The sequence below is a fragment of the Tauraco erythrolophus genome, unplaced genomic scaffold (assembly GCF_009769465.1).
Source record: "Tauraco erythrolophus isolate bTauEry1 unplaced genomic scaffold, bTauEry1.pri scaffold_45_arrow_ctg1, whole genome shotgun sequence".
Classification (NCBI taxonomy): Eukaryota; Metazoa; Chordata; class Aves; order Musophagiformes; family Musophagidae; genus Tauraco; species Tauraco erythrolophus.
Genome location: NW_028238615.1, coordinates 377,484 through 405,453, shown reverse-complemented (window position 1 = coordinate 405,453; position 27,970 = coordinate 377,484). Strand labels below are relative to the sequence as shown.

The following is a 27,970-nucleotide window of genomic DNA, read 5'->3' as shown; positions in this document are numbered from 1 at the left end:
GAACCACATCTCCAGGTGCCACTGTATCACGCACCCCTCCCTCGCCTGAGCACAGCCGGGGAATATCATCCAAGTCTTCCCACCGGTCGCCGTGCTTTACAACAGGCTCTTGGAGACACAGCCGACAGGAGAGCTGTGCTGCTTTTGTAGATACACAGTGCATCCACAGTGAGACACCACAGGAATTCTGCACCTTCTTTTATCCATGGAGAGTTTCCTGAGTATCGGGCAGGTGCACAAGACTTCTGATCTGAGTATCTTTAAAGCAGCAGTAAAGCACAACAAGACACGGCGACATAAATCTGAATAATTCATACGAGACACCAGGTTCTGCTTTTATGCTGAGCACGTCAAACTGACTTACGAGACGGAGGATTTGCCGTTGTGGTTGGGAAGCAGGTTTCTAAAAACAGAGCACGCTTCGAGGGAGCAGGGGAGAGACGAGAAGCGTTAGCTGCTGAAGGCACGAAGGCTTGGTAGCTCCATCAAAGCTGCGAGCACGTTTGCAGTTGTGATTTTGCATTGCCCGGTGCCTGTCACCAACGTACCGACCCAAGGCTCCAGCCCTGGGTCTCTCACCTGAGCTGAAGTCCGAGTGAAGTCTGCAGACTGCAAAGCAGGGCTGGGGTTTGCAAGTTGAACCCTTTGTTTCACTCCCTGCTCAGCAGCTCTGAAGGATTTCGGTTAAATATAAGGAAGAAATTCTTCCCTCTGAGGGTGCTGAGGCACTGGCACAGGTTGCCCAGAGAAGCTGTGGCTGCCCCATCCCTGGCAGTGTTCAAGGCCAGGTTGGATGGGGCTTTGGGCAACCTGTGTAGTGGAAGGTGTCCCTGCCCATGGCAGGGGGGTTGGAACTGGATGATCTTGAAGGTCCCTTCCAACCCAAACCCTTCTGTGATTCTATGAGTCTGAAACCCTTTCTCTGAAAGGGCTGTCAGCCACTGGAATAGGCTGCCCAGGGAGGTGGTTGAGTCCCCATCCCTGGATGTGTTTAAGAATAGGGTGGATGAGCTACTTGAGGATATGGTTTAATGGGGATTAGGGATGGTTGGACTCGATGATCTCTAAGGTCTTTTCCAACCTAGAAATCTATGAATCTATGAGTCTATGATTTAAAAGAAAAAACCCAACCTGGATGCTGACAGTGGTTGGGACAGGGATCAACAACAGGCAGCAGTGCTTATCCCTCTGCACAAACCTGATGTTCGCTCAGATCTCTTAGACCTCTGGTCCCTTCCTCTCAGAAGGGATGCCCTGCGCTCTGGCTCACTTACCAGCAATCCTGGGCACGTGTTGTGGCAGGGACAGGCACTTCTGACTTCAGCTGGTTGGTTTCTCCCCATTCCCTCAGTTATTTACTTCCAAATAGAAACAGACCATAACAGCAAATGAGAACAACACGCTAGCTATCGCACCCGGCCAGAGCTGGGTGGGTACCAGGACAACCCTTCAAATACATTGTCTGACTGCAGGTGTATTTCTCCTGTGGTTGGACACTCGCTCCAGCTTCTTTCTGATCACATGCTGCCCTTTCTTGATCAAAATCATCCATTTTTCCCCAGCTGTTCAAGGCAACGACGACTCCATCAGCCAAGATCCAAGGGACTATTGGCAGCAAGAACACCCCCTGACCCTGGATGCAGACCCCCAGGACAGCACTGCTGTTGGCACAGATGGGATAAACACATGTTGCTGCTCCTGTGGAAGGGTCTCCACGAAGTTTTCGCGTGTCTCCACAATTGCACTACTGTGTGATCGTGCATAAAGTAGCTTTGCACTGGTGTTACCTCTGCTACTGGTAGCAGCGCTGCCGCAGTAACACGGGCACAGCGCGGGATGGGTAACGGATCGGAGGAACCAGGGTGAGCAGCCCGTGTCGTGACTGACTTTCCCAGCGCTTGCTTAAGTTTGTTTTACTGCAGACTAGGGGCTATGTATGCTCTGGAGACAGGCTGGGAGAGTTGGGGCTGTTCAGCCTGGAGAAGAGAAGGCTCCGGGGAGACCTTCCAGCACCTTCCAGTGCCTAAAGGGGCTGCAGGAAAGCTGGAGAGGGGCTTTGGACAAGGGTGTGGAGTGACAGGACACGGGGTGATGGCTTTGAACTGAAAGAGGGGAGATTTAGGTTAGATATAAGAAATAAATTCTTTACATTGAGGGTGGTGAGGTACTGGAACAGGTTGTCCAGCGAAGTTGTGGATGCCCCATCCCTGGAGGTGTTCAAGGCCAGGTTGGATGGGGCTTTGGGCAACCTGGTGTAGTGGAGGGTGTCCCTGCCCATGGCAGGGGGGTTGGAACTGGATGATCTTTGAGGTCCCTTCCAGCCCAAACCATTCCATGATTCTATGATTCTACGATTCCATGTCTGCTGAAATGCTGACTCGGCGTTTATGGAATGAATCCTGCCCAGCAGACGCAGATTCCCACCCCAGCACCGCGCTGTATGAACAGCTCAGTCCTCCCCTCTGTGCCAGGAGTCACGCCGGTTCCTCTGGAAAAAGGTCACTTTTTCCGCAGACACGGCAGTCAAAGTCTGCTGCTGGTCCGGCCCTGGGAGGAGACATCTGAGGCTGTGAGATACTGGGCTGAACGCACAGCAGTCACTCACCAGTACCAAAACTGCCTGAAACTGGTAGGACAAGAGTTTGGCACAGAGAAAAATGCTTCTTTGACAGAGCAGTTTCTGGAGCTTGGAGGACAGCAGCGGGGAGTTCCGACAGCGGTTACGGAATTAACGCGTAACGGATCCATAAACACATATTCCCGGGAGCAGTCGGCGACGTGACCTCTGGTGTCACTCCTAAAACAATAGCAGGAGTCGGGATGCTGCGAGGGGAACGGAGTGCAGAAAGTGGCCCCATTCACATCCCAGTCACCTTTCCTGGGGAGACCCCCAATTCCACAGCTCCTCCGCAAGGAAGATGCAGAACCGTGCCACGGGCTACGGCGGGCAGCCCCCTCCGCAAAGCACGGAGCGATGGCCTTGGTCTGCCACCCCCGTGCACCCGCCGGGTCTAAGGCAAGGTGCCCATAACCCCTGTGCGAAGTCCTTGAGGTTTCTGAGACACTCCACTGTCAGGGAGGAGCTTTTATTTTTAAGAAATAAAAATTAATTTTATTTCTCTGCCTTTTTTTCTCTGCCTTCATTCGCATCTCTCTCATTGCCATTTCCTTTTTGCTCCTTCCCAGCTTTCTATTCCCAGGTTTCAGTTCTTTCTTGGCTCCAGGTTACTTACTCCTCTATGTAGAGCCTCTTCATCCAGGGATATTAAAGCACTTTATCAAACCCAGGCAGTTTCTCTTCCCAACGCTGAAGCGAGCCGAGAGCGTGAGTGTGTTACCCAGTAAAATAAATAACTGAGTTTTTTATTGCAGAGCAGCAGCAGAACAAATCAGTCTTTGGGGTCTCTCTACCTGAATCTGCCATTTCTCCAGCACCACCTCCTCACCTGAAAGTACCGGAGTGCCCAGCATCCCTTCGAGCAGCAGAGATAACTCCTTTTCTCCCCTGAGCTACCCACACACACAGACCCGGTGCTCCGGGCACAAAGACTTCTCCTTCCCCGCCCCAGGCTGAGGGACCCGAGAGCTGTGTTGTGCCATCTCCCATTTCAGTTTGAACAACCGCCTTCGAAATCCTACATTTTTTAGACAACAAGAACTTTTGATGGATGGAACAATCAGGTGTATGAAATGAAAAGTCTGAAGCAACTATATTTGTCCAACGTGAAATACATCAACCTTTTTTCCTTTTCCTTCTATGTGCCCAAAGAAATCCCTTGTTTACACTCATCTTTAAAGGGCGTTTTAACCAATTTTTTCGGGGAAAGGAAGAAAACATTAGACGTTCTCTGAGGGACCCGGGGTTATCTCTGCTCTTCTTGTAGCCAAGTGCTGATTCACTTCTGAAGGGCTCCAGGACTGAGATCCAGCTCCACCATGAGATGGTTAAACACGGGTGCCTCTTTGGAGGCATCTGCTTGTGCTGGTGGTAGGTGTCGCTCTGCGAGGGTCCTCACCTGCCCCCAGCAGCCAGTGCTGACCCTGAGCTCAGCTTGGTTGCTCCCCACTTGGCACTGAGTCCCATACGAGATGTGGATGCCCCATCCCTGGAAGTGTTCCAGGCCAGGTTGGATGGGGCTTTGGGCAACCTGGTGTAGTGGAAGGTGTCCCTGCCCATGGCAGGGGAGTTAGAACTAGATGATCTTTGAGGTCCCTTCCAACCCAAACCATTCTATGATTCTATGTCCTTGGTCCACCTGGCCAGGCAGCTGTGACACTGGTCCTGCACACTGACCCCATAGGCCAGCACCACGGCGTGGCCACTGCTAGTTACAGGCCGTGGGCTTCGTACTGAGTTTGCAAGGTCTCAGGACTGAGGCATGCCGGGTTTTCTTTCTCTGAACTTGCCCTGACCTGCCTGGAGCTTCTTTTTTACCAGACTTAGCAGTAATTACAGTTTTTATTCTAAGGAGGTGACTATGGCTTTTTGCTCCCCGTTGCATGGTGCACCCATCATTTCGGTTTTATGCAGAGGGCAGTAAAAAATAGCTACTCTGTGCCGAATGAGATAGTTATGACTGTGACACAACGGCGCAGTGCTGAGAAAGAGAGGTGTGTCAGGAGGGCAGGGGCCTGGGGAAGCAGGGACAGAGGATGCGGCACGGAGGAGTGCGGGCAAAAGGCGATAAGAGGTGGAGCACAGGCTGGCACTGGAGACCTCATGGCTATAAACAACTCAGGAATGGTCAGTTAAAGAAATGGAGGCTCGGAGCTGGACAAAAAGGATTTTGGAGCGACAAAGAGAGCAAAGAACGAGTCTCTAACATGCATAAAATGCACCATATTTAGGAAACCTGCATGTATCATGGACTTGCAGACCAATGAAGAGAAACCAAGGTGTAGAAGCATGTTCTCAAACAAAAAAGACACGAAGTGGACCCTAGAGTGAGGAAGGAGAAAACATGAATGTCAATATCATACTCCCTGTGAAGGACTCTAGGTTTTGATGACTTGATGTAACATCCACCACCGCCACCAAACTGAAGTCACCAACCTTAGGACCCAGAGGAGCAGTGAAAGCATGAGCATCATCCCAGGGAAGAGACAGAAAATAGGAAATGTGTGAATAATAATAACAACACTAATAATAATTCTTTTTATGTAAAGAAATATTAATTTAATTATCTTTTTTTTCCCTGTATTAACCAGATCTGGTCTAACAATGATCCCTGTGTTAGACTGTTTCCAATTACATCGACAATTAATTCCTGGCATTATATATAAAGTGTGTTTGCTTTTTGCCTGTGACTGGCATTGCCATCATGAGAACACACACAGCCCTGTGAAGCAGTGGGAAGCCACGGGGGACACCATCAGGCATCTCCGATGAGGTCTGTGGTCTCCAGTGGCACTAAGCAATGACGCGTAGACGAGCGCATCGAGCTCCCGGCTCACGCAGACCCTGGGGTGCCCGGAGGCACTCAGCACGCCCTAAAGCAGTTACCCACCAGCTGCTCACCCAAATCTGACCCCAGGGAAGAAGCATCCAAAGCAACTTCATCCCAGACTCTGGCGATAGGTTGCACAAGGCAAATCAGCTGGATGCAGTGAAAGCGGGTGCACCCAACCACCCACCCATCCCATCAAGCCCAAGGAGATGGGCAGGACGACAGCAATAGGAGAGAGTTTCCCCATTTTCTGCACTGTCACGTGTACAAGCACCCCCTGCAAGGACAGGTTATCACATTGATGTAGGACACACTAAAAGGCTTTCATGGAGAGATGAAGGGATCTGCACAGTGACGAACATGGTACCTGTGTGGGAAAAGGTGCAGAAGACCTAATAAAGGGCTGAAACAATAGGCACATGGATAAATACGGCATACAGCCTACCAACAAGGAGAGCAGACTTTGGCCTCTTCAGGGATCTGCTTGGCAGAGTACCGTGGGATAAAGCCCTGGAGAGAAGAGGGGCCCAAGAAAGTTGAGTAATATTCAAAGATATAAGGAAGAAATTCTTCCCTCTGAGGGTGGTGAGGCACTGGCACAGGTTGCCCAGAGAAGCTGTGGCTGCCCCATCCCTGGCAGTGTTCCAGGCCAGGTTGGATGAGGCTTTGGGCAACCTGGTGTAGTGGAGGGTGTCCCTGCCCATGGCAGGGGGGTTGGAACTGGATGGTCTTGAAGGTCCGCGATTCTATGAATCTATGATTCTATGACATCAGTCATGAGGGCAGCACTTTTGACCTTCAAGAAAATGAACACAGTGACCTTTTTTTGTAGAGCCTGCAGAAAAATGGGGTTTCTGTCTCACCATAGCGGTGGTGGGTGAGCATGAGTCCACGAGCACTGGTGCACCCCTGCTTTATGAAGTGGGCGCTCTGAGACTGGCTCTTAGGCAAACTGCATCACACCTCTGCGCCCTTGGCTTCTCCTGACTCTCTTCTCTGGCCCATGAAATGCTGCTTCTGGTTTATCTAAAGAAGACGGATGAACTGAGTTGAAATTTAAGGATTCTCCCAAAAGGGAGGAAAAAATTACTCCTTCCCCTTTTGCCTGCAGCCTACCACCTGCTGTGCTTCAGCAGAAGTGCATGTTCTCTTCCTGGGGCCCCTCCTGCTTCCCCAGGGGCACCCACCTCAGGGAGAGGCAGCAGAGCACGGAGGCTCCTCGTGGGCGGCCACCATGGTCAGGGCTGCTCAGGAAGACAGAGAGCTCCAAGAAATGCCAGGCCAGGCCAGAGATCTCCTCTCCATCCCTCGGTGCTCTCGGTTTGCACTAAAAAGAGCAAAGGTCCGTAAGGGGCTTGAGTTTCGTAACTTGAATTTGGGTTGTGTGACCATCGCCTCATTCTGCTTCCTACATGTCATGGCTACAGAGCAGTGATTTGGTAAAACATATTTGCCTGTATATAGGGATAGTCAACTTATGCCAGTGTGGTGCAACCTGTTAGCAACGCTCTGCCTCTGATAGGTCACTCCAAATCGTTGCATCAGTGAGGATTTCTGATATTTTTTGAAGGGTTTATGTTTAGAGAGCACCTTTAGAATTTGTTAGCAAGGGATTATTTCAGGTTTTGTCTTCCTTAGAAAAAAAAAAATGTTGAGGCTTAAAATTGAATTCTGCTCATTTCCTTCTACAAGGACAGTCACCATTCCCATCTGATCACCATCCCACCACACAGTCCAGCAAACACTCTTCATCCAAGGAAAGTCACTTCAGGAATATCTGCTGGAGATACTCAGCCTTACAGTGTAAATCTTTTAATCATGAGAGGAATTTTTTTTTTTTAATAGTGACAGACTTCTAACAGTGAGGAATCTGCCTTCTGGGTGGGGTGAATTCTCCATCTCCCAGTGGTGCAGAAGCCAGACTAAATGTCTTTATCCCAAGTTTCATCACACCATGGATGAAACTCCCCGGACAGCGGTAACAGAGGAGACAACCAGGCAATTTCTGCATGAATGCATTGCTTAAAGTGCAGGTAGAGAGGACGGTTTCCTCCATGAACAAATAGGCACAGCGTTAACTTTCGTTAAATTTACCAACATCAGCAGTAAATGATGAGCACAGTTTGAGGCACATTAACATGTTTCAGCTTCCCTTGCGCTGGAAGAGGATGACCACCCTATCGTAGAGCTTCTTGGTTCTCACCCCATAAACAATGGGGTTTAACATGGGGGGGACCAGCAGGTAGAGATTGGCCACCATTATATGGACACGGGGAGGGATGCTGTGCCCAAACCGGTGGGTGAAGAAGCTGAAGATGGCAGGGGTGTAGAAGGCAAGGATGACACAGACATGGGATGCACAAGTGCTGAAGGCCTTGAGTCGTGCCTCTGTGGATGGCAGCCTCATGACCACCAGCAGGATCATGGCGTAGGACACAGAGATGATGATTGTGTCAGATCCTATCACTACTAAAGCCACAAAGAGGCCATAAATGGCATTGACTCTGGTATCCCCACATGCCAGCTTCACCACGGCCATGTGCTCGCAGTAGGAGTGGGGGATGATGTAATGCTGACAGAAGGGCACCCTGAGGAGGAGGAAGCAGGTGGGACTCACCAGGAGAACCCCACGCACCAGCACCAGCCTCCCGATGGCTACCACCACCGGCCAGGAGAGGATGCTGGAGTGCCGCAGCGGGTGGCAAATAGCGATGCAGCGATCCAAGGCCATGGCCATGAGCACACCTGACTCCACCGTTGAGAAAGTATGGATGAAGAACAACTGCACAAGGCAGGAGAGATACCCAATCTCCCCAGAGCCCAGCCAGAAGATGCTGAGCATTTTGGGGAGCATGGATGATGACAGGACCAGGTCGGTGAAGGCCAGCATGGCCAGGAAGAGGAACATGGGCTCGTGCAGGCTCGGATCTGTCTTTATGATAAGGAGAAGGGTGATGTTGCCCAGCACAGCAATGGCATACATGATGCAGAAGGGGAAGGCGATCCAGAACTGCTCCTTCTCCAGCCCAGGGATGCCAACGAGTAGGAAATAGGGAGGGTGGGAGAGACCAGTAGAGTTCAGAGACATGGAATCCTGCTTGTCTCTTGCCTCCACTGAGGGCTCCTGCATCCTGTAAAAAAGCATCAAACACCCTTGACCTGATCTGGTCAGTGGCACACACAGACCAGCACGAGGTACAGTCTAGAAGTTCAAATTCACTGCCCAGAGAGCCAGCCCTGTGACGGCAGCTTGAGCTAGCTCAGGAGAGACTTCTGAGGCAAGTATCCTGCCAGTGTCCACCTCACATGCTCTGTCTCGCTGGATGGAGTGGTCCTGGAGCATCAGCCTGGCTTCCTCCTGCACCAACCCGAACGAGAAGACTGCCCAAGGCGCACACCTGATCCTCTCCAGTGTCTAAGGGTGTCCAGCCCAGGAGTGCAGGTGAAAGCTGGTCTGAAGGAAAGCTCCTGGAGCTGTGCGCAGTGGGGATATGAGGCCATTGGCACCAGCCCTACAGCTCGAAGGCAGCTTTGCCCTGCCCTGCCCTGCTCCCATGCCAGCAGAGGCCAGGACGGCTGCCTCAGTCACGCAGCGCCCACTGCCAGGGCACAGACGAGCCGGTGCCCCAGGAGCTGGCACCCCCTCCAAGGCCGAGCTCCGGCCATCTCCGTTCTCCCCGCTGCGGAGCCTGCAGCTCGCTCAGCCCCCGCACGTCGCCCGGCTCCTGCCTTTGCCCTCGGAGCGGGACAAAAGGCTCCCTCGGGAAGCCCCGCAGCACAGGTCAGCCCAAGGCTCCTGAGCTGCCAAGAGCCTTCCGAGACCTTCGCGGGGCCCCCAGCCCTGTGCCCAGAGCCGCAGGGCGCAGAGGGGCGCAGGGGCCGGCAGCAGCCCCCCCGACGGGAGCGGGGCTGTTCCTGGCCGGGGCCCGGGGCCGGCCGAGCCGGCTGCAGCCGCGGGCTGCGCTCCCGCTGCGTCCGGAGCGACATTCCCACCGCGCCCAGCGCCGCCCAGCACGGCCCAGCACGGCCACCAGTCACCGGCTGGAGCGGGGCTGGCGGGCTGTGCCCGGACCCTCACGGGTACGTGTGGCTCGGGGTCACCGGCTCTCCGGGAGAGCTTTGCCGGGGCAGGATTTCCTCGTGGCTGTCAGCGTGCCAGGAACGGAAATTCCTGCTCTTTTCCTTCCTTCCTCCCACCTCCCTCCTCCCAGCTGCCTCCGTCCGCGCTGCTTTACCAAAACTGCCTTTTCCGCGGCAAACGGCCGGGCCGGGCAGGCGGCTCCCGGCAGGAGCAGCGTGAGGACCGGAGCTGCCCGCAGCTCCGTGCCCGCGGCTGCCCAGCGCTGCTGCTGCTGGTGCCCGGCAGGGGCGATGCCCCCGAAGCGCTTATTGCGGGGCACCGGGTGCTGCCAGCCCGAAACACTCACCTGCTGCTGCGGGGCTGCAGGCGGGACTCTGCGCTGCAGAGGGCAGGAGAAGTTTGTCTGTCTGGCAGATAAATACAGCAGGGAGCTCCGCATGTCCCCTGCTGCTGAGCAGGGCAGGAGAGGGAGAAACGGGCAGCTTTTAACCCCCTCAGCGCCGATCACCTCCCACACAGCTGCGCCCTGCCCAGGTTTGTTTCCCCTGGCTCGCAGTCATTCGGTTGGCAATCAATAATCAACAACTGCTCGTTGATCTGGAGGAGTTTCAAGAGCGCCGGGGTAGTTCAAGGCTCAGTCCCAGGACAGGGCTGTGATGAAACCGGCAGCAGCAGGAATTAGGAATTCTTTCCAAACAAGGGGAATCTGTCCTTCCTCTGCTGCGTTTCACCCACAGCTGTAAGACAGGCTCCGACAGGGAACCAGTACCGTCATTCCCGTTACACAGCTGGAGAATGGTGGGATGCTGAGAGGCAGCTCTGAGAGCCCTCCGCGTGCTTGCTCAGGAACTCTCACTGCTGCGGGGCCGAGCACCTCCCTGTGCTGTTTCTGTGGAGTTCACGCGATCGAGCATCGCTGTGCCAGCTCTTTGGCAATGCCCGTTCCAGTAAGAAAGCAAGTGGTGCAACTAAAACCCCCTTCCATGACTGGGGAATCGTACCAAAGCCCAAGCAGCCTCCCGAGACAGTCTGGGACAGGAGCAATGCCAGAGTGTGCCAAGACACCACCTCCCCGGGCTGGTCCATCCTCCCCTCTGGCTCTTGGCCCTGCTGATGGAGGAGACGTGGGATCAGATGCCCCGTGCTCTGGTTGGGGTTTTCCTGCTGCTGCAGGGCAGAGGTGACTTGGGGCATCAACAACGGACATTTCAGCTGGAAAGCGGTTGTCATAGTCATGGGCAAAGACACACATTGAGGAAGAAAGCACATTCCCTTCCTTCCCCAGCAAAGCGACACTCCATGACTAAAGTTTGGAAAACAACATGGAGAGCAAGAATCCCACATGGTTTTCATTGGTACCCAGGAGAAATTCATCAGGCCTCCCTGCTCTGAGACTCTATTAACTGTCTTTGTGAGAAATAGGTTGCTAGGAAATATAATACAACATTTTCTGGATGGTTCATTCATTTTTCTTTATTAATTTTTCTCTCAGCACAAAAGGAAAAATAATAAGGAACATATGGAGAATGAGCAGGAGCCATTTCTCAATGCCACAACTGTCTGAAAAGAGTTTAGATCCATGGCATGCCTCTGAAAAATTCATTCACACTTCCCAAATCACATTAGGCAGGTAGAGACTGTTTTTTTTTTTACGAACACTTTTTACCCCTCTGAGCTCTAATAAAATAGTTGATGACAAAAATGACAAAGGGCAAAATTGCCTTTACGTCCTGGATGGCAATTACTTGGAAGTCACTTAAATGAAACTATTTATTCTGAAATAAAATGTGCCTTAATCAAGCAGAAAAGGTTATAACAAGATGTGTTTCATGGAGACTGAAGCTATGCAAGCAAAGACTACAAAAAAAGACACCCATATTTCTCTCAGTGTTGGCTTGCAATTGGAAGAAACTGCTCCAAACTCCACCAAATATCACGGTCGTTCAAGGCCCTGATGCAAGAGAGCACGTGCCTTTGGTGAGGTGCCTCTTTTAGCACACCTAGAAGCTATGGACAAGCTACGAGAGCCCCTGAGTGCAGCACTCAGACTGATCTTCTGTCCTCCTGGATGGAATCCACTGTTCATTGCCTGCTTTCCCTGTGTCCCTCTTTTTCTCAAACAATCTATTTCTTTGTCACAGCTACACTTGCTTGTGTTATGCCAGTGTGTACAGGGGCAACAGGAGCACACGTCACGCAAAGGAAGGTTGCCCAGAGGGCTTGTGCTGCCTCCATCCTTGGAGGTTTTTAGCACACAACTGGAGAAAACCCTGAGCAAACTGGCCTGACACGAAAGGAAACTTCTCCTGACAAAGCTTAGACCATCAAGCAGACTTCCGCAAACACGGTGGGAAACAGTGCAGATCCCCATGCTCTAGGGTTTTTATTCTCTTTTCTCCTTCTCTAGCAGTTCCTCCTAATCTTTGTTGGTTTGGTCTCTGAGTTGACCTTTCCGGAGAGCGACCTGCCGTGCCCCCAAAGGATTATCCCACCGTTTACTCCGCACTTGCTAAACCACATCTAGATATGGCATCAGGTGCTGGGCCCCAATGCAACAAAGGCATCGCCAAAGTGGAGCAAGTTCAGCTGGTGACTCCCAGGGCTGGGCTTGGAGCCATGCTCCATGAGGAGAGGCTTAGGAAAACGGGCTTGTTCAGTCTGGAAAAGGAAGGTTTCAGGAAGACTCAACAGCAAAAGAGCAGCCTTCCTCTGCCCACGAGGAGGTTGTCAAGAAGACGGAGCCAAGGTCCTCTCAGTGTGGCATGTCAGGAGAATGAGAGAAAACAAGCCTCAGTTGAAAGCAGAGAGTCTCAAACTGGAGAGAAAGAGAAACTTTTTCACAGTAAGGACAATCGAGCACTGTAACAGAGACCAAAGAGGTTGTGCAACATCCGTCCTCGGAAGCTTCCAACACTGAACTGGACAAATCCCTGAGCAACCTTGTCTGACCCTGGAGCTGCCTCTGTTTGGAGCAGGAGGTTGGAGTAGAGATGTGCAGAGGTCCCTTCCAACCTGAATCACCCTGTGATGCTGTGATAATCATCTGCTGATGGAGACGACAGTGCCCAGGAGCACCTGTGCCTCCTGCTAGAGTGTAGAGGAGTCTTCTTCGCAGTACCTGCTGCTGCTCTTGTCATCTGTGCAGGGTCCTGATGTGCAAGGGGTTGTGCACTAGGGGTTTCCCTTGTGTTACTCTCGTGTGTAGTGAAAGGCAGTGTGTTCGAGGGAGAGGTCACACACCCCTGGCACCGCTCACTGGAGGAGTCCCAGGGGCCGTTGCAGTGAACATAGCAAACACGTCCCTGCCCGTGGCAACGCAGCCGCCTCAAGGACGAAGACCACCATTCATGATAAAAAAACATCAAGGGTAGAGTGTAAACTGAGACGATAAAGAAGAGCTTGCTTCTTTTTTTCTATTTATAAAGAATCAGATTTATTTAAAAAAAAAAAAAAAGAAAAGGAAGATGAACTTTTTCAATAGATTAGGAAAACCACTAGAAGTGGATGCTCTTCCAATCTGTATGTTTCACTGTAAAATCCCTTGTCCAACAACCTTTCCCAGAATCTTTAACCTTTTTCCAAAATATGAAGTGGTGTCTCCATCCTTAGAGATAATCAAAAGCTGTCTGGACACAGTAGTGTGCAACTGGCTCCAGCTGGTCCCGCTTGAGCTGGAGGGTTGGACAAGATGACCTTCAGAGGTGCTTCCAACCTGAACCACTCTGTGATTCTGTGATGGTGTGACAAAAAATGCACTTTGCTTTCAGACCTTCTTCATTGACCTTAAAGCTTGTTGGCTTCCGTAGTATTAAAAGTGTTTTGTAGTAGTGTCCCACTGGTAGAAGAGTCATGAGAATAAAGAGAGGAAGGGCTGTCGGGTACTCTGTTTCATGGGGAACACCTGGGAGCCTTTTGCCCTTCCCCTGGAGGGTGGGTTAGGAGATAGCACAGGGTGCAGGTGGAGCACAGGAGGACCAGCAGGACCGTATCTGCCAACAGCCAAGCCACGGTCTGAACTCAGCAGCTGGGCAGGGGATGGTGGTTTGCAGAGCTCCAGAGAGGACATCCTGCCCAGGGGGAAAGATGAAAATCTGAAATCCAGCAAGCAAGCTGAGGGAGCTGGCTGGGCAGGCTGGTACCTGCAAGCAAGGAGGGACAACAGGCTGGAGGCACAGCCTGGGAGGGGAAATGGGCATCTGCCATCTGCTGCAACAGCCCACGGGCAAGGGGAGGGCAGCCCAAAGGAGCAAGGATGATGAGAGGGACCGTTGTGCTCCTGCAGTGTCCTGCATGGAAGTGCATGGGGTGAGGCTGCGTGCATCAGGTGTGGAGATGTGGAAAGGGCTGGGGACAGAGGGGAAGTACAGTACATAAAGGGGCCTGCAAGAAATTTGGAGAGGGACATTTTGCAAGGGTCTGTAGGGACACAACAAGGGGCAACAGCTTTAAACCGAAAGAGGGGAGATTTTGATGAGATCTAAGGAAGAAATTTTTCACTCAGGGGGTGGTGAGGCACTGGCACAGGTTGCCCAGAGTTGTGGCTGCCCCATCCCTGGCAGTGTTCCAGGCCAGGTTGGATGGGGCTTTGGGCAACCTGGTGTAGTGGAGGGTGTCCCTGCCCATGGCAGGGGGTTGGAGCTGGATGATCTTTGAGGTCTCTTCCAACCCAAACCACTCGATGCTTTTTTGATTCTATGATATGGGTCAATATGGCTCTTCTAACATGCAGACAAGACTCTGTAATATATTGCAACTTCTCCAAGGGCTGGAAAGGATTCTGGCTGGAACGGATCCGAGTGATAGAGCTTACCTCGATTTGCAAGGTCTCTGAGCAAGTTCACAACAAAGATCATCAAATAAACAGCCATGAAATGAGAGTAAAGTCCCACAAACCAGTGAATAATTGAATCATAAAATAAATGTGTACGAGTATCCTTTACAGTGAACCCTTATGGCAATCTGTATCGGGATTTCTGCTTCTCAGTGAATTTTATCTGGTAAAGAGAGAGGAAAACAGCAAGGCAAACCAGTTTCTGATTTAATAAGTTACTCCAGGAACAGGAGGACCAGTTGTGAAAATCTGCAGAAGACCCTGGTAAGACTGAGTCACTGAATAATAAAACAGCAGATAAAACAAAACCAAAACCAAAAACCAAAACCAAAAAACAACAGTTGAGATAAACACCCAGTGATGCACTTGGGGGAAAAAACAGAATGTTTCAGATGGAAAATGACAGGCTGGCGGCTCACAATTATCTCCCAGGAACACGCTGTCACAGTTACGATAGTGTTACGACAACACAGTTCAGTGATCAGCAGTTCCAAAAACAAAGCAGATATTAGAAATTCCGAGGCAAGGACCCAAAAACAAGGCTGGGACAGGGTTGTGCATCTGGAACGCTGCTGCGGTCCCGGCGCCTCGGGGGGCACAGCACTTGTCATGGGAAACGAGTGAGCCGACCGCGGCGGCGGCTGGCGAGAGGCACCGGGTGGGAGATACGACGGAGGTGGCAAAGGCTCAAAGATGAGTGGGGGAGGATCTGCTCACTGTCACTTCCAAGACGAGAGCCAGAAGCATGAGAAATTAAAACAGCCCGGGTCTGGTTCAGAATGAACATACAGTCATCATTGTTAGACTGTGGAAACCACCAAAGCAGGGTCTCCTGGAGCCTACACTGCTCACACGTTAAATTTAGGAGGATGAGCTCCTTAAGTGAGTGGGTTCATCACCAAAACATCAGTGATGTGATCAAAGAAAAGAGCAAAACAGCCCCAAAACCTGCGTGGCTCCAGTAGGAAGGCTCTGCCCCTTTGCTGAGGGCGAGGGCTTTTGCTCTTGTGAGCAAACCCGAGCTTTTAGCTCCAATTATTGTTCTCAGTCTCTTGCAACAAGGTGCACCGTTTCCCCTCATCAGCTAGCATTTATCTTCTGTGTTGGGAGTTATTCTTCTTCCTCCTGCCCGTCATTTTCTTGAGATGGGCATCAGCCCTTTGGTATTTGTTCCCGGCGCGTGGCAGCATCCCGGATCTGTCCCTCCTCTGTCTCACCCAGCGGTGCGAACCGAAACTGCCCGCTGTAAGGCGAGCAGGGACCAGGGCTTGTTATGGACAGCCGAGGCTGATAAGAGAGCTGCCTCATGGAAAAACACCGGATTGTGACCCAGGAAAGAGGAGGTTGCGTGTGAAAGAGGCTGGACAAGCTGGTTGTCACCAAAACAACTTCTTCCAAGGTAGCAGAGCTGGCAGGAGTTAGACCTCGTTAAAGGCATTAGGAAGGCAGGTGAAAGTGCCAGCACCTGTGTTAGAGGCTTTCCTGTTAAAGCAGACCCCGGGAAGCTGCTGTCCCGAGTGGTTTTGAGGTTTTACAGGAGTTTCAGAGGCTCTCTGGGCTGGTAAGGTTGGTATCTGGTTTTTATAGGGGTTTTTGTTAGTTGTATGTACAGTTGTGATGCAATTTATCTACTTTCTAGTCTTCAGATTTACGTGTCTGCTTCTTCAGTTCTGTGATTGCTGTCTTCTGCGTTGTTTTATGCTGGTTTAGTGCTGTAAAGGGTTTGTCTTGCTCCCACGTTTTGAAAAAAGCTTCTTAAAAGTGATTGTTTTAGGCCCTTACGCTGTATTGAGAAGGAGCGTGAGGGAGTACTCTGGGGTGGGGCTTTGTTGTTTGGTTTGGGGGATTTTTGGTTTTGTGGCTTTCTGGTTTTTGGAGGGTTTTTTAGTGGTTTTTTTTTCAGTCCTATCAGCCCCTAGCTGGACAGGAGAGGCTAAAGCATGATTACGTGAAGTGCCTTTTATGGCTCAAGGCAGGTCTCCCCTGGAGACCTCAGGTGTGAGTCTCCAAAGGCCCAGATGCAGATAAACCAAAGAAAATGCCTTCCTCTTTTAACCTACTCCTGAAAGCAAGGTTGGCCTCCTGCAGCTCAGGGTCCACACGAGGTGTCAGTGTCCCGGTGCATTTAACTACCTCTGAACCACTAGCCAAAGAGATCCCTCACCTAGCAACGTCCAGCTGCAGAAGGTTTGGGACTGGAAAGCTCCGCACTAAAACAGCTTTAGTGCAAAAAGACCCTGATTTGAACAGGTCCCACACAGCATCCCCTGTCTGAGCAGGGAGGTTTGAGGTTGGCTGTTTGGAGGTAACCAAGCACTAAAAGTGCTGGTTACCTCTGCAGCATTGTCCAGAGGACAAGATGTGGTTGACCTTGCAGCCTTGTTTGGTGGGGCTGCAGTTGTGTCCTTGGTGCTGTGAGCTGCTGATGGTCTGCTGGTGCCTTCTTGGGATGCCTGGTCTGCACAGCCACTCCTTTACTTCTGCTTGTGGCAAAACCCCTCCCATGCTGTCCCCTTTCTGCATAGCTCTGTCACCTCCCAGCTCCCTGACCCGAGTGGGCTGGCCGTGAGGATGGGAGCAGGGCAGGTGCTGCTCGTGCTGCTGGCCACCTGCACGATGACGCCTGCGAAGGACCCGCTGCTGAACATCTGCATGGATGCCAAACACCACAAAGTCAAGCCTGGCCCGGAGGGGATGCTGTATGACCAGGTATGACTCTGCTGGTGTGTCAGGTGGGATTGTCTGGGTCCCCTGTACCCACCTCCACAATGGGGTCCCCTGTACCCACCTCCCCAGATGACACGGGCTGGTTTGTGCTTTGGGCTGAGGAAGAAAACCCGTGCTGGGTACGAGGCTGGTTCGTTTGCTGTTTTCTTCTAGCACATGGCTGGGGCAGGTGCAGTGGTGTGAGGATTTCTTTCCCCTTTAACCAGGAAGCATCCCCTTCCCAAAGCTTAGGTACCCCAATCAGAACAAGGTAAAGGATGGCAAGGAAAGACACTCTTACCTGCTCCCTCCCTGCGTTGGAGACTCTTCTATGAGTCTCTATGAGGTGTCCCTCCCCATGGCAGAGAGGTTGGAACTAGATGGTCTTTAAGGCCCCTTCCAGCCCAAACCATTCTGTGATTCTTCCTAACTGAAGAGCTCTGCCCTCAGGTCCTTGGTTGAGATGGGGCTAAGAGCAAGCCAGGGTGCAAAAGAAGGAAGTTTGTTTCTACTCCTTAGGCTGGCACTAATTCCTTCTGAGGATCTGACCTCCTCCTCCAGCTCCACCTTGCTGTAGCCCTGAGCTCTTCAGTCCAAAGTGCCCAAGGGTTTGCTGGAGGAGAGAAGATCCTCCTGCTGCTGAAGGTTTCTTGCTGTAGGCTGAGCAGGGAGCTGCACCTGCAGCATCCTCTGCCTGCCCTCCCTGACCAGCTGGTCCCTTGCTCCATTGTAGTGTGCTCCCTGGAAGGACAACGCCTGCTGCACAGCCAACACCAGTTCGGAAGCCCACAAGGATCAATCCAACCTGTACAACTTCAACTGGAACCACTGTGGGGTGATGCCACCCAAGTGCAAGCGCCACTTTGTCCAGGACACGTGCTTGTATGAGTGCTCACCCAACCTGGGGCCCTGGATCAACCAGGTAGGCTCAGATCTGCTGTGGTTAGGACAACAGGGCTTGTGCTGGCCACACGGTACGTTATGTGCTGGCCCCCCATGCAGTATACCCTGGCACGTATGGGACTGTGCTTTCCAGGGACACTGCAAACTTTCCTGCTGGGTGGAAAGATTCAAAGGACTTTGGTAGCCTCTGCTTAGGTAGCCAGGCTGATGAACTGTGTCTTGTCAAAGGATGTATCTGCTGGGACTGAAACTCTTCTTGAGATCAGCTCTGGAGCCCAATGGATGTGTCCAGGGGGGAAATCTGGGATGTGGTAGATCCTGCCCCATGACTTTCAGGGGCCGCCACCAGCGCGTGTGGTCCTGTTCCCTTGCAGGTTGACAGCAGCTGGCGTCGGGAGAGGATTCTTCATGTGCCACTCTGCAAAGAGGACTGTGAGGAGTGGTGGGAGGACTGCAAGGACTACGTCACGTGCAAAGAGAACTGGCACAAGGGCTGGAACTGGGCAACAGGTGGGTGGGCTGTGTGGAGCAGCCCTCTCCTCGTCCCTGCAGGCAAGCCCCTGGCAGTGTAGTTGCTGCCTGACCCATGGCAGAACCCTAACTGCCAACTAGAAGGTGGCCAAGCCACCATCCATCAGTGAAGATACAGCAATGGGTTGTGGGCAGGTGACCTGCTCCTCCCAGGTGGAAGGACGGCAGTGATGTGCACTAGCTCATGTCGTTCTTCTCTCTTTGTGGTGCTGTCTGTCTTCAGGAACAAACCGCTGTCCTTGGGGCTCCATGTGCAGACCCTTCAGCCATGTCTTCCCCCGACCAAAAGACCTGTGTGAGAAAATCTGGTCCAACTCCTACAAATACACCACAGAGCACCGGGGCAGTGGACGCTGCATCCAGATGTGGTTTGACCCTGCCCAGGGAAACCCCAATGTGGTTGTGGCCAAGTACTACGCTTGGAAAAAGAGATCCTCCCCTGCTTGGGTGGAGAACACAACTCCTGAGACCGACAAAGCCGTGCATGCTCTGCCCTGGACTCTTCTGGTCCTGCTGTCTCTGGCCCTTGTGGTGGTCCCTGAAGAAGCCTGGGGACTGTGGATCCCATGGATGGGGGTCCTTGTGATGACTCCCTGAAGGGACATGTCTTGGGCTGCTCCAGCTCTCCAACGAGAGGAGCTGGCATCGGTAACTTGGGTCTGTCTGTTCAAACTGGTCACACCTCCATGAAGTGCTCTGCGTGAGCTACAACATTGGACCTCCATTCCTGCCTCTGCTTCCAGTTGCTGTCCGGCTTCCGTCCACGGAAGGGCAATGCTCTCTGCTCTAGGAGCTCCTCCGCATCTGTTGCCCACCCCGTGGCTGTGTGCTGGGTCGGCAGTGCCTGTTCCGGGTCCTCGGCTGAGCTCTGGCTCCCTGAAAGGTGGGGATGATAATAAAATACTCCTTTGGGTCTGCCTTGCTGCACTGATGTTCAGCTCTGTTGAGGAGGCACAAGTGCTCTGGAGGGGGGGATGAGGCTGCTGGTCTGGACTGGGAGGTGGTGGGTATGGGATCTGTAAACGCAGGAGCTGCCTGGGGGTAGGAAGGGCGAAGCTTCCTGGGTAGACGTGGGTCTCCTGGGCACCGACGGCTCCGCAGCTGCCGTGCTCCGCTCCGTGCTGCGGCAGGAGGTGCAGGCTTGCCTTCGTGTCTGCGCTGGGACCCCTGCAGCAGGCCACGGCTGGCTGTGAGAGAAGAACCTGTAGTGTCTCCTCCCTGCTCTCGGCCACTCCTCCGTGCTGCTCCTGCATCCCCGGGGCCAGGCATCCCGCAGCCGGGTGCAGGAGCAGCCTGACGGGTGCGTGGGCTGCCGGAGCTCAGTGCAAAGGGCTGCTGCACCCCGGTGTGAGCGGCACCAGCTTTTCCAGCCCAGCAGGTGACTCTGAGGAGCATCTCAGCAGAACTGTCCTTGTCCTGCAGCTGCCCAGAGGCTGCATATGGAAAGCTGCCTCTCCTTTGCCGCAGCCGTGCGGTTGGGGCGGGCTGGTACAGCATCCCCCCCCGTCCATGGGCTGGTTCTGGCTGTGTATCTCCAGCGCTTCAAAACTGTCTTTCCCTGGGGAAAAGCCTCCCACACGGGACCTGCAGACATCATCAGTAGCTGTGCAAAGGCTCACTGCTGTGTTTTGGTTTGGTTTTCCCTCGGAAGTGAGCACAAGCCTCTGGCAAAACTTCAGCAACTTGCGAAAGGAAGGGGAAAGGGGAGGGTGATGGGGACATGCCCAGGGCTGCTCACGTTGGGCAGAGTCCACAGCTGTCCGGTCTGCAGAGCTTTTTATGCTTCAAAAGACTTCCAGGAGTCTTCAGATCAAAGCAGCTCTTCCCAGAAGTCTTTGTGGTTTATTGGATTTTTAAAATGCTGCTGATGATACAGCCTGTGTTGTAGCTGGTTACCTGCTCCTCGCCTTTATATGAAACTCAGAAACACTTTTTTTCCCCCCTCTTTCCCTCTCTGACTTCAATGTGCTGCCTGCAAAAGCTGAAGCTTTTTGGGGTTGGTCATGTAACCTCAGCCTGAGGTTATAGTAGGGGAGGTGCTCAGGGAAGGGCCAGCTGTGCTGGTGGGGGGCTCCGCAGGTGCTCCCCAGGGACTCAGAGCTGCTCTGTGCCTCTGGCCCAATGTGTAAGAGGGAACTTGTCTCACCCATTATAGACCCTTTAGATCACAGTGTTTATCCAAACAGAGCGAGAAAGACACCAGAGCTGCTGGGTACCAGTCCCCGAGCTCGGGTGTCTGTAAAGCAGTGATGCGCACAGGTACGTCTTTCCAATCTCCACGCTGGGTGTGCACAGAACTGCTCTAGGAGCAGCACGCTCCTTCTGAAACTGCATTGCAATGCTACAGCTCGTGTGACGCAGAGAACAACCCCAAAATGAGCTGCTTTATAGGCGTCTTCTGTGTATGACCTTACCTTAAGACAACTGAACACCCATCCACTGGGCTCTCCAGGACCTGAGGTTTGTAGAGTCTCGTCCATGTCTCTATTTGACATCTGTGTTCTTTCAGCTTTGATTTCACATCTGCCACACTTACCTGTGTTTGCTATGTCCTCTTAGACTTGCTACTTCCGTTTCTTTGCTATTTCTCTTTCCCTGCAGGCCATCTCTGGCACATCGTGTCTCAAGAAGTCCACCTCTGCACCAGTCACGTTTATCCTTACGGGCATCTCAGGGCTGGAAACTGTCAGCATCTGGCTCTTTCCTTCACCTTCGTTTGTATTGTGTCACTTCTGGGGAACATCACAATCCTGTTTGTTACCAGGACTGGTCTGAGCCCCCATGAGCCCACATACCAATTCCTCTCCATGCTGGCCAGTTTGGGTTTGTCTCTGTCTGCAATGCCAACTGTGATTAGTGTATTCTGGTTTCATGCCAGGCAGGTTAGTCTTGATATTTGTTTTTCTTAATCTTTAACTCTTTCATCATCATTCTTGGACTCCTCAGTGCTTCTGGCCATGACCTTTGATTGGTTTTGGACATCTGCTGCCCGCAGAAATTCTCCTCCATCCTCACTGGTGTCAGGACAGGCAGGATGGGGCTGGCTGCCCTGTGCAGAGGTGCCTTACCAACTGTTTCCCCATTTGTGGTGTTAAAAGGATTGTCCTTCTGCCAGTCCCATGTGCCCTCCCACCCTACTGTCTGCATCAGGACCCGATCAAGCTGGTGTGTGCGGACATAACACCCGATAACTGGTGTGACATTGCTGTAGCCATTCTTTCTGAAACTAGACCACATCCTCATCTTCACATCGTATATACTGATTCTTAGGGCCATTTCGCAGACCACATCCCAGAGGGAGCATCTCGAGGCTTTGAACAACTCTTTGTCCTGTATTCTGGCTGTCCTGATCCTGTACGTCCCAGTGGTTGGCTTGTCCAGTATGGTAAGCATGCTTCCCCTCTCATTCACGTTGTCATAGCTAACGTCTACCCACTGGTCTCCCTGTGCTGAACCTCATCATCTACAGCATAAAAACCAGACAGATCTACAAGGGGTGTCCTCAAGGTCCTCTTGCCCAGGCATCTCTGCACAAGGCAGGGACAGGTCACAGCTGCGGGACAAGACCTGGTGTGACGTGCCCATGTGCCATGGGCTAAGGCAAGGTCTTCAATACATACATCTTCCCACTGCGCATCCCCTGGGAGAAAATTTTTCCTGTGTTAATGACACCCTGTGACTTGTTAGGGGCTCTGCTGACTGAGCCCATGTGCAAGGATAGCTGTCAACATCGGCCCAAGTGACCACAAAGGCCACACAGGGACGGGGACAGTGACAAGGTGGGGGAAACAAGCCAAGATCATTCCTCCGCATCAACTGCTCCCAAGACCATCAGAGGTGAATGGTTCAGCTGTTGTCCCTGTTTTGAAATGAGCAATTAACCAGAAGAAACCTCCTCAGGACACTAGGCAAAGTCCTGGATTACTGCCTAAAGAGCTATAGGATTTTTGTAGGGTGCCTGCGGGACAATTTGAGGATTGAGCAAGAGAATTATGGGACTGAACAGGATTTATAATGGGATGTTTTGCAGAAGGGCTGACAGCAAGAATTATTGGGAATTATTAGAGGAGTGTGTGTGGATGTGTGTAACCCAGCAGTGAACTTCTGGACAAAGGAGGGCAAGGGGTGTGGGGTTTGGGGTCTGAGGTCTGGATTGGAGGGACCGAGGGTCTGGGAGATGGGTCCAGGAGAAACCAAGTGCTGGGAGCAGTGTCCAGAGAGACCCACTCTGGTGAGTTCCCTGGGCTGCCCTTGGTAGAAACAGGTCTGAGCAATTCATGTTGTCAGTGTGGGTCCAGCCTGGCCCACTGCACTGGGGCATCCTGAACACAGCCACCAACGGGGCTCGGAAAATCCCAGCCTGGAAATCCCTGATCCAGCCATCAGACTCCAGTTGGGTGTTGTTTTGACAGTTAGCTCAGATGAAAAGGGGAAAAAAAAAAAAACAAACCCAAAAAAACCCACACAACACCCATTCAAGGCAGTAAGACCACACCTCAGGAGGGTGACCCGGCAGCAAGAGGGTGTCGGGATGAGGCAGACAGGGGGGTCAGGAAAACGGGGGCTGCTTTTGTACTCTGACTCCTTTGAAAATGTCAATATATTCAGGGAAATGCCAGTGCAGTGGAGATGTCAAAGAAGGGTTTGCTGAGGGCGAGGGGAAGACCAAAGGGTGGTCTGGGTGGGTGGGTGTCCCGGGAGGCAGCACTGCCGGTGCCCCCCAGGCATCCTCCTGCTCCGGTGCTGTGCGGTGGGAGCAGAGCCCAGCAGGTGACATCCCACTCACCTCTGGCTGCAGATCAGCCACTGCTTCTCCATCTGCCTGGGAGAGCCAAAGTGCCCTGGGCTGGGGCAGATCTTGAAAAACCTGGATCTGCAGGTGATTTTCTGGGATGTGGAAGAAGGTCGGTGAATCTGGCTGTGTTGGAGGTTGTGCTTTTGTTTGTGCAGCTTTCTGAAAGGATGGGATGATCGCTGGAGATCTTGCAGGACAACAAATTCTAAAGGTTGAGTATTTTCATCAATTTGTCTCAGATCTGATTGGTTTTCATCCCAGAACTGGTGGGGGTTAGTGCAGGTGGAAGCTGCACACATGAGTTGTCCAGGAAAATGTGAACAGACTGAGGAATGTTATGCCCAAACTGATGGGTTGAGCATGAGAAGGTGCCTGGTCAGCAAAAGGCTGCTGTGACCCAGGTCTCTGGGTGAGTAATGTTTTGGAGATGATGGCTGGAGTGGCTGGAGAGCTGCCTGGCGGAGAAGGACCTGGGGGTGTTGGTTGACTACTGGCTTGATATGAGCCAGCAGTGTGCCCAGGTGGCCAAAAAGGCCAATGGGATACTGGCGTGTGTCAAGAATAGTGTGACCAGCAGGAGCAGGGAAGTGATCCTGCCCCTGTACTCGGCACTGGTGAGGCCGCACCTGGAATATTGTGTCCAGTTTTGGGCCCCTTGCTTTAAGAGAGATATTGAGCTCCTGGAGCGGGTCCAGAGAAGGGCGACTAAACTGGTCAAGGGGCTGGAAAATAAAACTTATGGGGAGCGGCTGAGGGAGTTGGGGCTGTTTAGCCTGGAGAAGAGGAGGCTGAGGGGAGACCTGATTACAGCCTACAAATACTTGAGAAGGGATGGTGGGGAGGTGGGGGAAGGGCTCTTTACATTAGTGTTGGGTGATAGAACAAGAGGAAATGGGCATAAGCTTAGTCAGGGGAGGTTCAGGTTGGATGTTAGGAAGTATTTCTTCTCTGAAAGGGTTGTCAGCCACTGGAATAGGCTGCCCAGGGAGGTGGTTGAGTCCCCATCCCTGGATGTGTTTAAGAAAAGGGTGGATGAACTACTTAGCGATATGGTTTAATGGGGATTAGGGACGGTTGGACTGGATGATCTCTAAGGTCTTTTCCAACCTAGAAAACCTATGAAATCTATGATGTTGGAGCTGAAGATGAGACCAGCAGCTGGGAGGGGATGATGCACAGTCTCGGGCAGGCTGTGTCCTGCAAGGATGGCCAGGAGCGGAGCCATGGGGGCTGCCAGGACTGCGGAGTGCCAGAGCAGGAGGGGATGGAGAGCCGGAGGTCGGCAGCTGCAAGTGAAGATGCAGAATTGAAGAGACAGTTGAAGAGAAAATGTGTGACCTCAGCCCTGCCCCAAAGTACCTTTCTCTCCCCTGTGATACTTGACTTTTGTCCAGGGCTGATGGCTTTGCCCGAACAGCAGTTCCATAGGCTTGTACAGGAATATTAAATTTCCCTCAGTGTCCGTGGCAGTTATTTCCTAGAATCACAGAACGGTTTGGGTTGGAAGGGACCTCAAAGATCATCCAGTTCCATCCCCCCTGCCGCGGGCAGGGACACCTTCCACTATCCCTTATTTTAAGGAAAGCAGCAGTGCCACTGAACAGAACTAAAACTTTTAGAAGAGCTTTATTCTGTAAGGGGTTTTATTTGTATTTTATTTATTTGTATTTTATTTTATTGCTGGGTTGGTTGGTTATTTGTAGTTGAAAGCACTGGGCTTCAGCAAAGTGGACTTGGCAAAACCGAGACAGCGATACCTCGTGAGGAAAACGTCCAGGAGAATATTTTTCAGGAAGCGATGCAGTTTATGAAAGATGCAATAAATAGACCATTGTTTGCAAACCCCACCGACGGAACAAGCAAGAAGGGCGCTGAGCTCATGGCGCATAATCCACCCCCTCTGCAGTGATCCTTGGCATGAGGAGAAATCCTGAGAGTTTGGACAAACCAGTCGCGATTTACAGAAGGAAATCGTGAGAGCACGTAAAGCAAAGACAGAAAGGGAGGGGAAGGCAAAAAGCAACATTTGCATTTAGACACAGATTAATGTAAGAATTGCTCCGTTATCCAAATGCTGGGGGAGCATGTTGAATGGCGAATGGCGTGAACACGTTTGATGTTTGTTAATTTTTGAAAATGTAAATTATTTTCCCCTGTAATAATCTGACATCAGGAGCAAAGAAATCAGGGGAAACAGGGAAAAAGAAGTTAAAAAGTTAAGAAAACAAATGGCTTTAAATTGCAAGGGCAGCGTGAGGGCAGGGTGACATTCCCCTTGGAGTACCCGGAGCATTCCGAGGGTGGTCGGCAGGTACCTTTGAGGATGAATGGAAGATAAACGAGAATGAAAAGCAGACTGGAAGAAAGTAACCCCAGGGCCTGACGTCAGAAAGGTGGAAAAGGGTAAAGAGGTAACAGGGAATTAGAAACCAGTTAAATTAATGTTTATTTCCTGAAAAATACTGAAACAGACAAAGCAAATATTTATGGAGCACGCATGGCATATCGAGGAAATAAGCAGCAGTGGCCATGAATTTCTTAGGAACAAATTGTGACAACGTGATCTAATTTTTCCTGTAGACAGGGTAACATGTCTTGCTGACAGGGAAGAAACAGAAAATTAAATCTACCATGGCTGTAATTACGCTTTTAACGTATTTCACATAATATATTCAGAAACAAGAGAATGATCTAAATGAAACTACCACAAAGTGAAGGCAAAACCCACTGGAAAAAAAGACTTTTTCAAAGCAAGGTTATCAATTATTCCTTGTCAAAGGTGAGGCAACCAGGGATCTGAAGGAAGCTATCGTATTTCTGCAGTTATTCGCTGTTTTCATTAATAAGCTGTTAAGAAAACAGAGATTTCTTTGGGTCTGAATGCCGTCATCGTCGTGTCATTTGGGGTACGTAGATCTGATCTCGGTTGAAGGATCTGGTCGTTAATCCGTGTGTTCCATGGGAATGTACCAGACCGACGTCGCCTTTATTATTCTGCGTGACTATTTAAAATTTTTGGTGTAACTCCAGCATCCTTCTGGCGACTGGAGAGGGAGACTGCTTGTTAATTCGTCAGGGAGAACAAGGTGTGAGGACTGAAAGTCCAACGGGGAGAAGGCTGAAATTCGGAACTGTCCCGACACGCTGGATGTGAAACTAGAAATGCGGTTTGCACCGTTGGGCTAGCAGGAACAGGAGGACTTCTGCCACTAAACACTAGTATCAATCAAAGTGGATGGTCTGGCAGTAATATTAATCTATAGATTTAAGATTATTTGTTTATTTTTTCAAAATACAAATAGAGTAGGCAGCATGTCTGCAGCAAAGCCTGGGGAAGTATCAGAGATGACAAGGCAAACATCAGTCAACAATGCCACAGTTTGCTAAAACAAACAAAAAAACCTCCAAAACCCAGAGTGAACACCATGTCAGAAAGTTTGAGCAGGAGTGTCGTACCCAGGGCACGCCGGGTGACCTTCCCGTTCTTCTCAGCACCAAACCCACAGTTCGGGGGCACCTTCTGTAAAGGAATGGAAAGACCTACTGGCAAAAGGAGAGCAACAAAACAATTTAAAGTCCACAGAACACCAAGTGTGAGGACTCTTTCCAGGCATAAGGTTTTTTTGGAGAGGTATGGAAGTGCCTTTCAGGAATGTTGGAACAAATTAACCACATACCCTGCTGGGACAGTTTCGGTAAGCTGTTGTCTTTTAGGGTGGCAAACGGACTACAAGATCTCTTAAGGTTCCTTCTATTCCTACTTTTCGTGTTTCTGTCTAAACTTCCACATTAAATGTGTATTTTCTACCGGTGCTCCATGCACCTCATGTCCACATATCGGATAGCGCCTCCCGCCTGGCGACACGCTGATCCTCGCTGAGCAGTGGTACGGGGGTTTGGAGTCCTGGGTGGTGTTTCAGTTACAGTAAACACTTGGGTCTTGGTAGAGGCCCACCATCGCTCTTGGCCCTCCTTTATTTTCGTTATCAATTTGCATAAGCAGGTTGGTTTTCTCAGCTATTAAACACAAAGGTGCATGTGTTTGTTTTTCTTGAACATCCTGGTTTCAAGCCAAGCTTTGCTCCCCATGAGCCTCTCATCCAGGCTCAGGCCTGAGGACCCGATGGACGTTGGGCAGAAATGTTATTACAGTAACTGTCGTTACTGGAGGCACACAGTTCCCCGTCAGAAACCCCCACGCAGACGAGGTTTCTCCTGCTGACCCCTCTCTGTACGATGCCTTGAGGACCCCTCAAAGCACAAAGGATACAGCAGCGAGGGGCAGCAGCTACGTGTGATCAGAGGCTGTTCTTTACAGCAGCACATGCTGTAGAAGGCTCTTCTGCGAGCTCCTCTTCCAGCTACATCCTTTGGGCTAATGAAAGAAATTATCTCTCTTCTGAAACAAAAGGCAGGGTCAGCCAGCTGCCCTCCGATAGAACCACATTTTTCAGAAAAATGCGTCATTAGTGGTTGTTGTTCGCTGGAGGTAAACATGACTCAGCACTAAAGCGATTTGCTTTTCAAAAAATTGTACCTGACCATTTCCTAATGCTGAATCCACTGCTCCCAATAGCAAAACTGTGTCCTTCTGGTGAATGAAGATGAAATAATTACTGATGTGGAAACCATCCTTTTCTAACGGGTGAGTCACCTCGATCCAGTGACCATCAGTG

General features: G+C 51.5%; 3 protein-coding genes across 3 annotated transcripts; 2 read left to right on the top strand and 1 right to left on the bottom strand.

The window, feature by feature from the left end:
* Nucleotides 1–7,590: 7,590 nt before the first annotated feature.
* Nucleotides 7,591–8,592, bottom strand: LOC104377188 (olfactory receptor 52R1-like). Its single transcript, XM_009983923.2, has one exon. It carries the CDS (start codon nucleotides 8,590–8,592, stop codon nucleotides 7,591–7,593), a length of 1,002 nt encoding a protein of 333 aa, XP_009982225.2.
* An 8,338-nt stretch (nucleotides 8,593–16,930) lies between these two features.
* Nucleotides 16,931–19,096, top strand: LOC104381155 (folate receptor gamma). The gene is made up of 4 exons (XM_009988814.2): nucleotides 16,931–17,068; nucleotides 17,799–17,987; nucleotides 18,343–18,478; nucleotides 18,723–19,096. Exons 1-4 carry the CDS (start codon nucleotides 16,931–16,933, stop codon nucleotides 19,094–19,096), a joined length of 837 nt encoding a protein of 278 aa, XP_009987116.2.
* Nucleotides 19,097–19,102: 6 nt separating this feature from the next.
* LOC147525987 (olfactory receptor 51Q1-like) lies at nucleotides 19,103–22,098 on the top strand. Its single transcript, XM_086630645.1, is given in 8 exon segments — nucleotides 19,103–19,147; nucleotides 21,101–21,196; nucleotides 21,199–21,466; nucleotides 21,469–21,630; nucleotides 21,633–21,717; nucleotides 21,719–21,876; nucleotides 21,879–21,938; nucleotides 21,941–22,098. Coding segments are annotated over 8 exon segments (1,032 nt in total).
* Nucleotides 22,099–27,970: the final 5,872 nt, after the last annotated feature.